This window comes from Mustela nigripes, chromosome 4 (assembly GCF_022355385.1).
Source record: "Mustela nigripes isolate SB6536 chromosome 4, MUSNIG.SB6536, whole genome shotgun sequence".
NCBI lineage: Eukaryota > Metazoa > Chordata > Mammalia > Carnivora > Mustelidae > Mustela > Mustela nigripes.
In genome coordinates this window covers 92,728,255-92,744,054 of record NC_081560.1, presented here as the reverse complement: position 1 = coordinate 92,744,054, position 15,800 = coordinate 92,728,255, and the positions used below count along the sequence as shown (strand labels likewise).

At 60.6% G+C, this 15,800-nt stretch overlaps 1 protein-coding gene and 1 long non-coding RNA gene across 7 annotated transcripts; one reads left to right on the top strand and one right to left on the bottom strand.

The window, feature by feature from the left end:
* Positions 1 to 2,682: 2,682 nt before the first annotated feature.
* Positions 2,683 to 7,935, bottom strand: LOC132016067 (uncharacterized). Its single transcript, XR_009403881.1, has 2 exons — positions 7,848 to 7,935; positions 2,683 to 6,426 (listed from the first exon to the last, which is right to left on the bottom strand). It is a non-coding gene; the product is annotated as an uncharacterized LOC132016067 (long non-coding RNA).
* Positions 7,175 to 15,532, top strand: POLM (DNA polymerase mu). 6 transcript variants are annotated; one of them, XM_059397102.1, is made up of 11 exons: positions 7,175 to 7,566; positions 8,769 to 8,952; positions 9,611 to 9,709; positions 9,865 to 10,035; positions 10,758 to 10,829; positions 12,314 to 12,434; positions 13,611 to 13,743; positions 13,866 to 13,968; positions 14,193 to 14,296; positions 14,371 to 14,454; positions 14,610 to 14,697. In XM_059397102.1, exons 1-10 carry the CDS (start codon positions 7,373 to 7,375, stop codon positions 14,423 to 14,425), a joined length of 1,236 nt encoding a protein of 411 aa, XP_059253085.1. In that variant the 5' UTR covers positions 7,175 to 7,372; the 3' UTR covers positions 14,426 to 14,454; positions 14,610 to 14,697. The 6 variants fall into 6 exon arrangements, with proteins under 6 accessions (XP_059253085.1, XP_059253084.1, XP_059253080.1 ...); XM_059397101.1 differs by having other exon boundaries at positions 7,176 to 7,566; positions 14,607 to 14,695; XM_059397097.1 differs by having other exon boundaries at positions 7,178 to 7,566; positions 14,066 to 14,296; positions 14,610 to 15,532.
* The last annotated feature ends 268 nt before the right edge of the window (positions 15,533 to 15,800 follow it).

Sequence of the window (15,800 nt, the reverse complement as noted above, 5' to 3'; positions counted from 1 at the left end):
GTACAGTCAGGCAGTCAGGCGCACAGAAGCACCTGGGCCTAAGGTGGACATCTGGAGTCGGGTGGTGGCTGAGTCCCTGACCTGTAGGACAGCCAGCCGGTGCTGGAGAATTGTCCAGGGCGGGAGTCAGAAGGCGTGTGAGAGTCAAGGAGACACAGGAGTGTTTTTCCAGGACAAGATCCCAACGCTGCAGTTAACCATCTGTGCAATGGCAGGCAAGTTCCTTAACCCTCTGTGCCTCTGTCCCCTCCCTGGCAACAGGGGGGGCATGGAGCTCACCTGGGAACATCTTGGCCATTGAGGAGTTGACACGTGATCGAGCTTAGGACAACGACCGGCAGAGGGCGCTGATCTAACTATGTGTGTGCGCACATGCTTAAAAAACATATTATTAAAATCTCAAACATATGCACCCGTGGAGAAATGATATACTGCACTTCCTGCCCATCTAAGTTATCGGTTCACGGCCCGTCTTGTTTCTTCTGTGTCCCACCATTTCCTCTAGGCAGGATCACTGGAAGCAAGGCCCAGACATCATATGACTTCACCAGGAAACAGTGCGCATTTCTAAAAGAAAGGACCGCCTCTGCCTCTCTCTCCGCAACATAGCCTCCAATCGGTCTTGACCACAATTCCCGGAGCATTCAGAGCTGCTGTTACTCAGCGTGCACATGTACCCAGCTGCCCCACGCATTCCCCGTTCTGCAGCTGGGTTGCTTGAACTGGGACCCAAAAGAGGCCCCCGCTGTTCCCTGTATGTGTCTGTGGCTCTGATGCAGGAGGACGCCTGACCACTCCCTGTTATGATCAGGACATGGGGCAGTTACGCACTCTGGAGAGGGTGGGGGAGGAAGGGTGTCTGCAGGAGGGGAGGGCAGCCCCCACCCCACTCCCCACCAGAGGGGCTGTGGGGTCTGGTATCCAGCCACCCGCTCACCCTCCATTCTCATCTCAGGTGAGCTGTAAGGAGTCTGACACAACTGCTCACACCTGTTGGTTTCTAGGGCACCAGCTTGCCGGTTCTCTCCAGGCCCTGGGGACAGTCTCCCTCTTCCATTACGGGGAACCCTGCCCTCCCTCCCGGGGGGGCCTCCTCACTCCCTCACTGTAGCTCCTTTGGTTTCCGCGAGGTCCCGTTTGGAGCCCCACTCCTGAGCTCCTTAGGACTTGGCGGGAGCATGTCCTCCCTTCTCCACTAGGGCAGCCAGATCCAGCCCCCACGACGGGTTTCGTCAGCTCCACTCACACGCCTCGTCCCAGCGGGCACCTCCCAGCTGGCCTCTCAGAGGGGTCTCCTGGCTTTCCCCCTTGCCCCGAGCTGCTCTCTGGACAGCAGTGGGGGCTTGTGGAAGCTGAGTGGGGTCACGTCCTGCCCCTGCTCAAAGTCTCTCCTCTGACTCTGGGGGAAAGCAGCCTGCAGCCCGAGGACCTCACTTTTTAGCCCCTCGCTGCTTATTCTGCGCTGACCCCACAGGTCCTCCCTCTTCCTGGCAGGTGCCCGCCCCCCCCAACGAGACCCCTCACCTGGACCTCTGCGAGGTCACTGTTCAGATATTCTCTGCTCAGGGAGCCATCCTGGGCCCTCCTCCCCGAGGACCGCAGCTCCCTTCCCCAACCCCAGCCACCCCTGCAGCCTCCCCCTGCCTCCTCCCATCCCCGGGACCGTGGTTCCAGCTCCCCAGTGCCGTGTAGTGAGCAGGCCCCGGAGCTGAGAGGCTTCTAGCAGCGCCGACGACTCCATGTGGAGTCAGTTAGAGTCCCGAGTGCGATGCTAGTCAGCCGTGAGCAGGAGGCACACCCCGTCCTCTGCTCCCCTGGCCTCTCGTTGCCCCGGAGCCAGCCCAAGTTTCTCTCCATGGCAGCTGTCTTCTGAACAGAAGACATGGAAGCTACAAGCCGTCTTCAGATGAAACACAGGGGAGGTCCCAGAGCATCGCCCCTGCTGCATTCTGTTGGTCAGACAGAGCAAGTCCCAGGGCCGGCGCAGGATCAGAGGGGACGAGACCCTGCCTCCTGCCGAGGGCTCTGTGCACCCACGCTGCCAAAACCCACTGCACCCTCTGGCATCTGGCTCAGTACATGCCTTCACTTAATCGTTGTCCCCTTGCTTCCACTAAAATGCAATGGAGGCAGAGATTCCTGCGTGTCTAGTACACCGCGCCCAGTGTGCTCAGACCAGTGCGTGGGGAAAAGCAGGATTTTGCTGAGGTGATGTCTCAGAGGTCAAAGGCCAGTGCTCTGGGACCTTAGAAACAGCCTTTCAGCCCCAAACATCAGTTTCTCCAACTGTAAGATGGGAACATGACGTTAAGACCAATTCCACCGGACTGAGAACAGAAATACAACATAACACATAAGTAGCAGAGCACTTGGCCTCCAGCCAGCTTCCTGTAAATGTCAGCAGTGCACTGATGAGGACCCCGGGCCCGCCTCGTCACCCAGACTCCATCGCCTTCCAACCGCACAGGGTCCTGACCTGGACGCCCCCCGGAGCAGCAGCCCGACCACCTGTCTTCCTCTGGGGAAGGACGGTCTCTGACCTTGACCTGCCCCACGACTTAGGGCAACATGCTGCCTCCCTGTCTGACTTCTCAAGACCCTCCACCCTCTGGGCTGCCATCCAGTGCAACCGGACTTGCCAGCCCAGGGCTGTCCCTGAAGCCACTACACTGGGACTCCCCATCATCGTAGCTGTGTTTTATTTCAATGGTAACAGTAGTAAGTGGGAAAATACCTAAATAAAGTACATTGGTTTTGTTAACCTTCACAATGAAAACTGCCAGTTATTTCACCAGGAACAGATGGGCTTATTCAGGAGTAAGAGAATTTCAACCCCAGTACAAACACACTGGGCAAAACCCTAAGCAAGTCTGGGAATGAGGAGAAATGGGGTGACTCGGGAGGGGCTGTTATGAGCCCAAAGTGCTTGCGACGAAGGAAGCTGGGAGTGGGAAGTAAGTTGTGGCCCTGGGACGAGGGATGTGTCTCTCATTCCTGCAGGTGTCGCAGCCTTGGGCATGGTCCAGTCCAGGTGAGGGCCCTGTGGGCTCTTTCTGTCGGGTCAGTGATGGACCCAGGGGAAGCCCGTGAGCCCCCTGCCGCAGCTCCCCCCTCCATCTCTGGGGGGATTTACCCCGTACAGACCTGCAGTCACGTTCATTCCAGAACGTGGTGAGGTTATAGGCTGCTGTGCTACAAGCAGAATAAACTGTGGTGGGAAGAGTAGACAACTTTGTCAAGTTGGGATAGAGTTCAAGTCACAAACGTCTCTCTTCTCAGAGGCCCTGGGACCCCTTGGCTCCCCACTACGGGCAACCACAGAGCCAGGCTGGTTGGCCAAATGAACCCAGAGAATTTCGGTGAATGACATGCCTCTACTCCATTGTTCTCAGGCCAGATTCCCATGCCGAGGGGAGTCGGGGGCTGTCCTCCACCCTCTGGCCCTGACTCACCCCCCTGGATCCTGACCCCCAGCCTCTTGCTGATCCAGATTTGTATGTGTTTGTATGAACACCCAGGGCGCTGGGTTTAGGAAGTGGGCCTTGAGACCCAGTAAGGTCACGAGAGTGGAGGCCTCCCAGATGGGATCAGGGCCCTTGTGAAAGAGGTGCCGTTTCCCACCCACAGCGGGACGTGTGCAGCTCTCCCCAGCACGGAACCTACAATCCCGGCCTTCTGAACGGTAAGAAGTAAATCTCTGTGGTTTAGAAGCCACCAGTACTGGTGTTCATTATAGCCACCCAAACGGGCCAAGACACCATCCAATCAGCAGCCAACCTTCTCCTCCAAAGGCAGTAAAGCGTGTCAGTATTATACAACCTCCACGCCCTTGGCGAGCCGTAGCCCCTAAGACTAGTACATCTATTCCTGTCAGAAATGAAATCCTGGGGCCCTGATACCTCTTTGCAGATCAGGGACGGTTGGCCGTGGGGCCCACCAGCGGAGTCCAGAGCTGACCCTAGGTCAGAGCACCCTCAGGGGGGAAGGGTGAATGGTGTCCCCCTCCCATTCATGTCCACCTGGAACCTTATTTGGAATAAGGGTCTTTGCAGATGTCATTAAGATAGGAAATTTCAAGAAGCGCCTGGGTGGCTCAGTCGGTGAAGCGTCTGCCTTTGGCTCAAGTCCTGATCTCAGGGTCCTGGGTTCCAGCCCTGCCTCCAGCTCCCTGATTAGTGGGGAGTCTGCTTCTCCCTCTGCCCCTGCTGCTTCCCTGCTTGTACTCTCTCATTCCTTTTCTCCTTCTCTCTCTCAAGTAAGAAAAATCTTAAAAAATAAAAAATAAAAGAAAGATAAGAAATTTCAAGATGAAGTCATCCTGGGTTAGGGTGATCCTTAAACCCAATGACTGGGACCTTCATAAGAAAAAAGGAAGGGAGGGGGTGAGGCAGCCACCAGCCTAGGCCCACCAGAAGCCCCTGGAAGCTGGAAGAGGCAGGAAGGGTCCTCCCTGGAGCCTCCAGGGGAAGCCTGGCCCTGCTCACCCCTAGATCTTAGAACTCTGGCCTCCAGAATTGGGAGAGAATAAATTCCTGTCATGTGAAGCGACTTGATTTGTTGAGAACTGAAAATGCCAGGTGCTACGGGTAAACTGTCTCCCCCACACCCCTCAAATTCCTACACTGCAGCCCTAACCCCCAGTGGGACTGTATTTGGAGACAGGGCTTTTGGGAAATTATATGGTTAAATGGGGTCATAAGGGTAGGGTCTCGATTCAATGGGATTAGCAGCAGGTGGCAAGGCAGAGATCTCCTCGAGCTCTCTACAGATCACCATCAGGCCCTGTGAGCCCAGAGAGGAAGCCTAGGAACGAAGTCTCCCTGCCTGCACCTTGATGCTGGCCTCCCAGCCTCCTGGCCTCCAGGCCGAGAGAAACGTCTGTCATTCAAGCTTTCACTGCGGTGTTTTGTGATGGCCTGAGCTGACTGAGGCAGCAGGTACCCCATACCCACGGGGTGTGGAGGGAAGCTCAGGAAGGCGCAGGGCCAGCAGCATCAGCAGTCTGACCACGTGCCCTCCGGAATGCTGCCGGCAAGCAGCCTGGAAAGACGGGAACCCAAAGCCGGGGTGGGCCCCAGAGCAGGCAGGGCAGAGGCCTGGCCCCACCGGCCAAGGGCAGGTGCAAAGTGCACCAAAGTGAATTTTTGAGAAGCTGGCCCACAGGGAGGTTTTGGGAAGGTCACCCGCAGGGACCTCTCTGAGCTGGAAATGGAAACAGGAAACAGGATTCATCTTGGAAAAATGCAAACTCACATATCTGGGCAAAACTAATCCATACCATAGGCGGGAGGACTGCAGCCCTTAGGGCGGCCGTGAGGGCCCAGGCAAGGGCCATTGGTGTAGCCTCTTTGAGGGGCGGTCTCAGCATGGGGAGACGCCCTGAGGCTGGGGACTTAGGCATCTGGGAACCCCAAGGCAGGCTTAGTGGGAGTAGAGGGCTCAGGTTTCTACTTCTCAGTGGGCCAGATGGCAACCTAATGGTCCAGGGAGTGGTGGGCAGAGACAGCACCCCGCCCAGCAGTGCTGTGGCTTTGCTCATGGGGCTCAGGCCTCCACTCAGTGGCACGGGCTCCTTCCCCCTCACAGAACCTCCCTGGGCCTGCAGAAAGCCTCATGCTCCTCAGTTTTGCAAGCTGCCAAGCGTTTGTAAATATAAATGTGTAAATGTGATGGGTCGTTAGAATTTGCCTCTGCCCCCAGGAAGGGACCCAGGTGCCCTGACCAGAGACAGAGGATATTAAGAGGGAAGAAAATGGTTTCAGGAGAGAAATGGCTGCCCCCTGAGGAGAGGCAGGAACCCACAGGTGGGGAACAAGGCTCTGATCCCTTCTATAGCCCCTGGCAGCGCCTCCTTCCCCACTGGCCAGAGAAACAGGCACAGGAAAAGAAAAAGGAGAAAGGAGCTGACGGCCAGGCCACCTTGTGTGCCAGGAGGGCAGGCTGCTGTTGGAGACCTGCCTGAGGCACCTTCCTCCCCCAGCCCTGTGCCCACCATCTGGGACAGGAGACCTCCAGGGAGAGAAGAGGAAGGACAGGGGTGGGAACAGGGTTGCACGTGGCCTGTTGCCCCTGTTCATCTGAGCATGGGCCAAACCAGCTGCAGCAGAAGGAATCCAACATGTAGAGCCTGGAGATGAGAGAGACACTCCATACTGTCGGGATGTCTGCTTTCCCAAACTGATCTACACAATCAAAACAGTCCCGGTGTTGGAAAAGGTTTGGCTGGTGTGATTTTTGTTTTCATTGTGTTGGATATGGTTATCAAGTCAGCTTCCAGAAGTCCTTCCTACAAACTGCCAGCTCCCGCACGCCGACAGGTGCACCGGTCAGACAATCTGGTTCGAGTTTCCAGTAGGGTTCTTCTGCGAAATTCCTACCGTGCTCTTGCCAATTTTTCCATTAAATTATCGTCTTTTTCTTATTTATCTGTGGACAGTTTCACAATTACAGGAATTAGACAATTCCCAAATACACGACACTCACTTTCCCCCCTGCTGGCCTTTTAATTAATTCTTATGGCATTCTCAATTTCAGTATGGTCAAGTTTACTATTCTTTTCTCCCCCTTCCCTAGGTTTATTGTGATAGACATTAGTCGACTTTCCAGGACCTTTTTTGTTTGCTTTTTAGATTTGGACGTTTTATGCATCTGGATTTCATTTTGGTGTTAAGGAGTGACGGAGGAAGCCAACTTCTATTTTTCCAAATGGCCGGCCAAGGGTACCAAGGCCGGGGGGCGGAAACACCTTACTGGGTCCGAAACCCCTCTACCGCTCGTTCTGACCTCGCGCCCCGTAGCGCTCCGCCCCGTGCGTCCAGCCCCCGCCGCGCTCTCCACCCCGCCCCCACACTCCCGCGCTCCCAGAGCCCTAACCCTAACCCTACCGGCCCCCGCCGCGCATCCCGCCCCCGCCGCTCCCCGCCGGCCTCTCCCGCCGGGCCCCTACCTACTGCGCGTCCCCTCGCCCCGCCTCTCCCCAGCGCTCCTCTGACCCCATTACTCCAATCCACCCCAGCGCTCCGCAGCCCCGCCCCCGGCTCCGCTCTCCGCGGCTCCACCTTCGCGCTAGCCCAGGGGCTCGCTGGCCCCACCCCCGCCCCGCCCCGCCCCGCCCCCCGCACCCGCGCTCTCCAGGTCGCTCGGCGGTTTTTTACATAAAAGGCGTGGCCTCTGGTGCTATTTGCATGGAGACCCGGCCGCTGGTGCAAACGCTTGGCGGTGGGGCCCGAGGCGCCCCGAGCCGCCCGGGGTGTGCGGGGCGCGGCCCGCTCGCTCGCTCCGCCGGGTGCCACGTCCCCCGCCAGCCCGCCTCGGGCACCTTTCTTCCGGCTTCCGCGCACCTCTTCCCGGCGGCGGCCCGCGCGGAGCCAGGATGCTACCGCGGCGGCGGCGAGCGCGGACCGGCTTCCCCGGCGGCCCGGCCCTCCCCGGCCCCGCCTGCCCCTGCCCGCCGCACTTCCCCGGGGTCGCCATCCACCTGGCCGAGCCGCGCATGGGCCGCAGCCGCCGCGCCTTCCTCACGCGCCTGGCGCTCTCTAAGGGCTTCCGGGTCCTGGACGCTTACAGGTGCGCGGTCGCGGAGAAGCCTGCGGCCCGGGGCCGTCCTGGGGCGCCTGCCCGCGGCGCCTTCGTGGTTGGAGGGCGCCTGCACCAGGGGCGCGGGGCGGGTGCTGCGCCCTCAGGGCACCGAGGGACGGCTGTGCGCGTATGGCCCGGCCAGCACGGCCCGAGGACGCTGCTGCGTGGTGGGAGCCCTCATGTCGGTGCTCAGACTTCGCCGCGGACCAGCCACTTTCGCGAGCCGCGTTTCTTTTCAGCGGAGGACGTTAAGGTCTAAACCGACTCACCTGGCAGTGAAGGGGCCCGCGGTTTCGGATTCCAGTTGACCACGGCTCTTGGTGCTTTCTTGGCTTTCCCCGAATATCCTCTCCGCAGCGGGTGCTCGCGGTTAGGGCCAGGAGTGCTCTGTGGGACCAGCAGAGGGCGTGTGCCCGGGGCTCTGGAAGGAGCCAGAGGGCCGTTTGGGGTGGTTGAGGGTATCACCGGCTCACCGCCTTCTGCCCTGGGCGAGTGCGTCTTGCTCGGTTAGCCAGGCCGACCTCGCCCCTCAGGCAGAGACAGCGACGCGAGGCTCCGAGATTAGCAAAAATCCTGGGCTGGGTGCGGAAACACTGCTGCGATTAAGGAAATGGGTTCCCGTAGGTTTGAAGTTGACAGAGCAAGCAAACCAGGGGCCAGTCCCCCAGCAGCTTTAGTTCTAGTTTGTTTTGAAGTGATGTAACCATGTAACCTTTCCCAGTGGTTAGACCCGCTCAGAGGAGTTTAGTGTGTGTGTGTGGGGGGGGCTAAACCTCTAAGCCCTTTGGCTTATGAGTTTGTTTAATCTTTGCAACAACTCTCCGTGGTAGTCACGTTGTTAACGGCTTTAAAGAGGAGGAAATCAGGGCACAGAGAATTGAGATGCAGCGTGTGTGGCCGAGCTGGGGTTCAGACCCAAGCAGCTTGGGTTCAGCAGAGGGAGAGGCTCAGGGCCTGGCCTCCATTCTCAGGGGCTGAGGGAAAGGATGGATGAGTAGACAGAAACTTGGGCTGGGCTGCAGCTCTGTGGGTGGTGGGGTGGCAGATGCCTTCATTGGCTAGGAGGGGCTTTCTGAGGAGGTTGTTGGAAGCAGGAACAGGTGCTTGCCAGACGGAGGGGACTGTGAGCCAAGGCAGAGCAAGGCAGGAAGGACCTCTGGGCGTCAGCTTTGTCCCCTCTCTCTGCCCAGCTCCGAGGTGACGCATGTGGTAATGGAACAGACCTCGGCAGAGGAGGCCAGGTGCTGGCAGGAGCATAGGGCGGCGGCCTCTCCTCCAGAGGGCACCCGCCCAGCGCTGCTGGACATCAGCTGGTTCACGGAAAGCATGGCGGCTGGCCGGCCTGTGCCCGTGGAGCCTCGGCACCGTCTGGAGGTGAGCTGGGTGGCCTGGCCTGGGGCCGGCGAGGAATGCTGGTGCAGGCTGTGGCTCGGAGGGGACAGGTGACCTGTCAGCAGCACCGCCGGGCCGACAGATGAGGGGGACAGTGGGGCTCAGTGCAGACCACCAGGGGCCCTGGGAGGCCAGGCCTTCCCAGCTCCTGCTCTCACCATTGCTATGAGCTCTTGGGGTCTAGTCATTTCGAGCATCTTCAGGCCTTTCTTGTTCAAGTATTGAGATGGTCAGTCCCAGTCAGATGACCCGAGGACTCCTGGGTGGGTCCGTGGCTGCTGGCCTGTGCAGTGTTTCCTGGGGGATGCAGGTGTGTGTGGGCTCAGAGTTGGGCGTCCCAAGTTCAGACCTGGGCTCTGCCTGTGGGCCATGAGCTGCCATCCCTGTCTGTGAGGGGGACGATGAGCACTGCTAGCCCACTTGACCGAGAGGGCTTCAGGAGGTGGAGCACTCACCAGGTGCAGTGACAGGAAGCGTAGCCCCTGAGAGCCCACAGGGGCCGTGCCTGCCACTGCGGTGGGGGAGGACCCCCTCCTCGGCCTGCTCTGCCCCTCCTGTCCTTGTTGGGATGGGGCTCCAGGGGCTGCCTCGCCCCGGGAGCCCTCAGCCTCCGCATGGCCTCTGTATCACCCATCCCCAGGCAGCTGTGCCCGGGAAAGGGCCGCCCAGTCCCGTGAGGGTGCCACCCTACGCCTGCCAGCGCCCCACGCCACTCACACACCCCAACACCAGCTTCTCGGTGAGCCCTGGGTTCCCAGCCTCCCCGGGGTGGGGCCAGACCTGCTCCCGGGAGCCCTGCTACTGTGCTCTATCCCAGCTTGGGGACAGGTGGGTGGGAGCTGGAGGATGGGGAGCCGGGACCCCTCCCCCCTCACCAAGGGCCTTTCCCGGCAGGAGGCTCTGGAGGTGCTTGCAGAGGCCGCAGGCTTTGAGGGCAGTGAGGGCCGCTTCCTCTCCTTCCGCAGAGCTGCCGCGGTGCTCAAGGCCCTTCCGAGCCAGGTCACGGCCCTGAGCCAGCTGCAGGGGCTGCCCAACTTTGGAGAACACTCCTGCAGGGTCGTCCAGGTGGGTGCTCCACACACTCAGCCTGGTGGAGTCGGGCGTGCGGGCAGGTGGGTGAGGTGGCCTGGAGACTGTGAGCGCAGGGATTGGCAGGTGGGTGAGGTGGCCCAGAGACTGTGAGCGTGGGGGTCGGGGGCTAAGGGAAGCGGTGCAGGCCAGCTTCTGGTCCCGGGCAAGCCGCTCTCTACTCACGTTCCTCGTCTGTAAATGGGGCCACACCGTGGGGCTGGGAGGGGCCGGGCAGGACTGGTAGCTGGCATCGCCAGCGGTGGCCTGCTGTCTGGGATGGTGGACGGGAGCCCTTGACTTGGAGCACCTCCTTTTAACATACAGAGTATGTAAGAACCCAAAATGTTAGGTCCTTCGCGTGTCCCGTGAAGTGCGCCATCTAAGGGGTACACTTGCCCCTGGGAGAACATGTGGGGACCAGACGTACTTTTGAACTCAGTTAAGCTTTTACACAAAGTCCTATTGAATATGTCCCCCGTGTTTGGAAAAGCCGTGGTTTATGTATCTTGGGACCTGCCATTCATCTGAAAGGTGGCCCGTGTTCCCTGGGCCGAGAGCCATGAAGCCAGGAGCACCGATGCCTCCCCAGGCGTGGTCTGTATTTCCAAGTGGGTCCTGATCGGATGAAGCTGCCTTGCTGAGTGTTGGGGTTCTGCCTGGCCCTTGTGCCCCGCCCTTGTCTCCAGTTGGGCTGAGCCTTTTGCTTGGTCCCCCAGGAGCTGCTGGAACATGGGGTGTGTGAGGAGGTGGAGAGGGTCCGGCGGTCAGAGCGGTACCAGACCATGAAGGTACGTGCAGGGTGGACCCCAGCAGGGGCTTGGAGCCCTCCCGGGGAGCACAGCACGGCTCCATCCGTGGACGGGAAGCGAGCAGAGGGCCCACCTCAGAGGAGGTGTCATGGAGGCGGCAGCAGCTGGCTGACACCCCATGTGCATGAGGCAGCCAGGTTGAGCGGGGCGAGGGCAAGCTCGTGCTGAGCGCGGGGCAGTGCATTCATCACTCGGCAGTGCCTGTTCTCATCGGACCGTCCGTGGGACAGTGCCCAGTGTGCCGTGTCCACCGGCATCTTGAACGGAGCGTGCTGGACGAAACTAACTTCCTCCCGGAGCCAACTCTACGGGCTTCCCCTCCTCGCATGGTTTCCCTCTTTATGATCTCGCCTGTCGCCCTGCCTGTCGCCCTGCCTGTGTCCATAGCACATCTGCCCCTGTTCCTCCCACCTCCGACAGGATGTGCCCAAGCTCTTGTGGCCGCCTCCATCCCGCTGCTCTGACACCTGTCCAATCAGCGACCAGCTGGGGCAGGGGGCTTCCCTGGCAGGGTGTGCCGTTGGTGCTCTGGGCGTGGCCCCGAATGTGCTAGGGGCCGATGGGGGGCTTCAGAGAGGGAGAGGAGCCATGTTTGAAGGATGGAGGGTCCCAGGTGAGCGCCCAGCAGAGAGGTGGGTCAACAACCAGAAGTTCATTGTTTAAGCAACATGGTTGGGTGGTTCTGAGCATTTTTTCTGTCGGCACTCGGACTCTTGGTTCAGGGAGTCGAGGGAAGGAAGGACTGCCAGCATAGCCCGAGAGGGGCAGGGCTGTAGCCAGAGGAAGCAGGGCTCGGGGACCCAAGGCCACCAGAGTCCTCCTCCTTTCCGCACACTGGCCCACTTGCCAGCTGAGACGCGGTCACGGAAGCTCCTGCTCCATGGGTTACAGCCGTTGCCATGGCACAGGCCTGACCTTCTGTTTTATTTCCAAAAATTGCCAGAGAGGGGATTGGCTAGAGCAGGTGCCTATCTCCGACCAGTGAGCTGTGGTCAGGAAGGAAAGAGTGACTTGCTAGGGCTGGGGTCCAGGCCCCCCACCCATGTGGAAAGCTCATGTGGTGTCAGCTGCTCCCAACGAGAGGTTGGCCCCCATGCTGTATTTCCTTGTGGCCAGGTAGTGACTCCTGCTTGGTGTGGTTCCCAGTGGGCAGGAGGCTGTAGCCATGACTGGTGTGTGATGCTGGACCTGCATGGGCCCTGGGGAAAGAGGTTGCCAGAGCAGGGGCCCTTGGAGGGAGGTGCAGTGGGGTCTGTCTTGGCTGTTCCCTGTGCAGGCCAGCCTAGGGGTTTGAATCCTGCCTGTGTGTGCACCGTGTGGCCTCGGGCAGGCTGCTGGAACCAGACAGCCGGGAGTGGCTATGGGGCAGCCCAGGGCAGTGCTGCCCTTGCCAACAGTCGTGGCCATCTGTGTTTACTGTCAGGGCTTTGCTCCTGACCACACTGTGCTCGTCTCCCAAACAGCTTTTCACCGGGATCTTTGGGGTTGGGGTAAAGACTGCTGACCGCTGGTACCGAGACGGGCTGCGGACCCTGGACAGCCTCCACGAACAGCTCCAAAGGCTGACCCAGCAGCAGAGAGCAGGTGAGCCTCTGAGAAGGGCAGAACCCTGGGCTGCCCGCACCTGGAGCCCTCCGCACCGGCCCATGGCGCATGCCGGGGGGCTTCCTGGACGGTAGGGTATGGGGTCAGTGCATGGAGATCCTGGGGCAGGCAGGCCTCTCTGTTTGGCGGGGTGGAGTCTGGATCCGTTGCAGCACATCCACAGCAAACTGCGATGGTGACAGTGACTGCTATGATGTCCGCACCTCCTGGCTGGACCAGGAAGGGGAGACTGGGTCTCAGTGGCCAGTGCCCTATGCGCAGCTTGCCGGCACGGGGCTGGTGTCCTGGCGCGCTGGCAGATGGCATGGGGACCTGTGTAGCAGGAGTGGCTCAGGTCAGGGCCCGTGATGGCAGGGGGCCCCATGCCATGGAATGAGTGTGAGCTTGAGAGTGGGTCAGGCCTGGGCTGGATCCTGCCTTGGCCCTTAGCTGGTGACCATGGCCCTGGGACTTGACTTCTCTGAGCCTCCATTACGTTGTCTATGAAGCGCGTGGTTCCGTGAGCAGCTCTGTGTGAGGCCAGTGGGTTGCAGGGCTTAGACGCTCTGTCCTTCCCGCGTGGCTGGGGTTGCGGGCCCTGGCCGAGGTCGTTCAGCAGCCTGGCACCCACCACATCTTGGAATATTTCCCCTGGGCTGGGGGGGTGCTGTATAGGGGACCCCATGCCATGAGACCCAGGGAATCACATGTCTGTGACAGAGGAGCTGTCACTGCTGGTGCCACTCGGCCGCTCGGCCCCCATGATGTTTTCAGGAACCACCTACTGAGAGTCTGTGCCCCCAGGTGCTGTTGCTGCCCCCTGAAACCTCTCCTGACTGTGCAGGAGGTAGCGGTGCCCCCGTTGGTGCCGAGATGGGCCAGGGCTCCAGTGAAGGGGTTCTGTCTCTTTCACGTCCTTATCACCTCTGGCCCATTTTATGGAGAGAAAACTGAGGCCTCAAGGGGTAGGGTCTGCATCATGAGGGCATCCACACCAGCACCCTGATGGGATAGACAGTCATTGCCATGATGGGGAGTGGGTGGGGTACGTGGGGGCTTCTGCCCTTTCGTGCATCTGCCCACGGATTTACCGTTTCCTCTACCTCAAAGTGAGGAGGGTCCGGTGGAGAGTGCGACCGGTGGGGCGGGGACGGTCAGGGGCCCGTGCTTCTGCAGGACTCCAGCACTACCGTGAGCTGAGCGTCCCAGTGCAGCGGCCAGAAGCCGAGGCCTTGCAGCAGGAGGTGGAGGCTGCCGCGGTGGACATCCTGCCCAGGGCCACTGTGACACTGGTGGGCGGCTTCCGGAGGTGAGGGGGTCTGAAGGCCCTCGGGGAAGGCATGGAGCAGGCCTTGCTCCTGGGACCAGGGAGTGCATGGCTGCCACAGCCCTGCGTGGCCCGAGTCAGACGGGTTGATGGTGCCCCTGCAGGGGTAAGTTGCACGGCCACGATGTGGACTTGCTGCTCAGCCATCCCCAGGAGGGCCTGGTGGCAGGGCTCCTGCCCCACGTGATGCGCCGCCTGGAGAGGCAGGTGAGGGGCTGGGGCTGCCTGGGCTGGGAGGACTGTGGGACTTGGGTTTCTGCCCTGGCTCTGCCCCGCGGCGCGGCCCCACCTGCTCGGCCCGCAGGGCCTTGTCCTGTACCACCAGCACCACCGCGGCCACCCCGAAGACGCTGCGCACCGGACCCGGCACAGCAACACCATGGACGCCTTTGAGAGGAGTTTCTGCATTTTCTGCCTTCCACATTCCCCAGGGGCCGCAGCAGGGGGCGCCCACAGGCGGGCTGTGCGCGTGGACCTGGTGGCGGTCCCTGTCAGCCAGCTCCCCTTCGCCCTGCTTGGCTGGACGGGCTCTAAGGTAAGCGTGTGCCATGGGGGCTGGGCCGGGGGCTTCAGGGGGTCGCGGCTCTGCCACAACCTTGCTCTCTCCAGCATTTCGAGCGGGAGCTGCGCCGCTTCAGCCGGAAGGAGAGAGGGCTGTGCCTGAACAGCCATGGGCTCTTTGACCCTGAGCAGGTGTGTCGCTGGGGGGACACCTGGGGGAGGAACCTGCTGGCCTTGGGCTGCCCTTCCACAAGCCCTCCCCACATCCTTCCTGAGGAAGCCCCGCGGAGGCCGTGGGGGTGTGGGGGTGCTCCCAGGCCATGACGCCCACACTCTTGCTGTAGAAGATGCTGCTCCATGTCGCCTCTGAGGAAGACATATTCAGGCACCTGGGCCTCGAGTACCTTCCTCCAGAGCAGAGAAACGCCTGAACCTGCCTGCCCGGCCCACTCAGCGCTGGCAAGCCAGGCCCCGTGGGCTCCGGGAGAAGCTGCACTGCTGCCCCAGGCCCTTGCCCCTGCCGACCCCTGACCGGAGCCCCACTGTGCAGGGCACTTCTCGCCCCCTCCCCAACTTCCAGTCCAGCATCTAATGAAATGAGCACGTTGTCCAAACCAAGCTCTGTGTTCTGAGCATGCTGCTATGACGGGGGAGCGCGGGGCACCTGGCCCCCATCAGCTATGGGGTAATGGTTGAGGGTTGGGGACAGGGGCCACCATGGCAGGGTGCCACTGGGCCAGTGAGAACATGACTGGTGCTGTCTCCCTGGTGGGGCGGTTGAGGAGCCTGAGGTGGTGGATGGCGGTCTCCCAGGGCTCCGAGCCGGGAGATGAGGGCCTGGAGCACCCCCCGCCCCAAGAGTCTGCCAACATTTGGAGAGGGACAGGACGCAGAGCTGGAGCTGGGGTGGGTGGGGCAGAGACTTTCGGGTGCTGACCCCCACCTCCCAAGCAGGCGTCCCAGCTCTGCCTTTGCTCTTCCAAGCTCTGTCCTCAGGCCTTTAACAGCAGGTCGATCAGCGTCCCCCCTCGTTCCTCACATTCTGTAGCTCCCCTCCTCTGCACACCCCTCCCCCCGCTCTGACTGAGCCGCACACGCCTGTGGGGCCATCATGGAGGGGCACTGAGTGTGCGGAGTCCCCTGCTTGGCCCTCGGGCCTGCTCCTGCTCCAGTGCCCTCGCTGCTGGACTGTCCACTTGGAACACTGTCCTGACGCACAGGTCTTTGTCAGGTTAGGGCTCCCCGGACCACTCTCTGGAATAAAAAATATTTTTAAAAGTAACTTGCAGTAACCTTGACTCTTTTTGGTGTATGGTTTGACGACTTGTAACGTGTAGACGCGTCCACCTCCACCAGGCCAGCCTTGAAATAAAACAGCCAGTGGTTGTACCAGCAAAATGGGTTTCTTGGGAAAGGTAGAGGAGCCGTGGTCAGAACAGGACCAAGAGGAGGAGGTTGGGAGGGGCTGCTCTGTGCGAGTGCGATGGAGGAAGTCAGGGGCTCTGGTGAAGCCTGGGGGCAGGGCAGGCTCCCTCCCA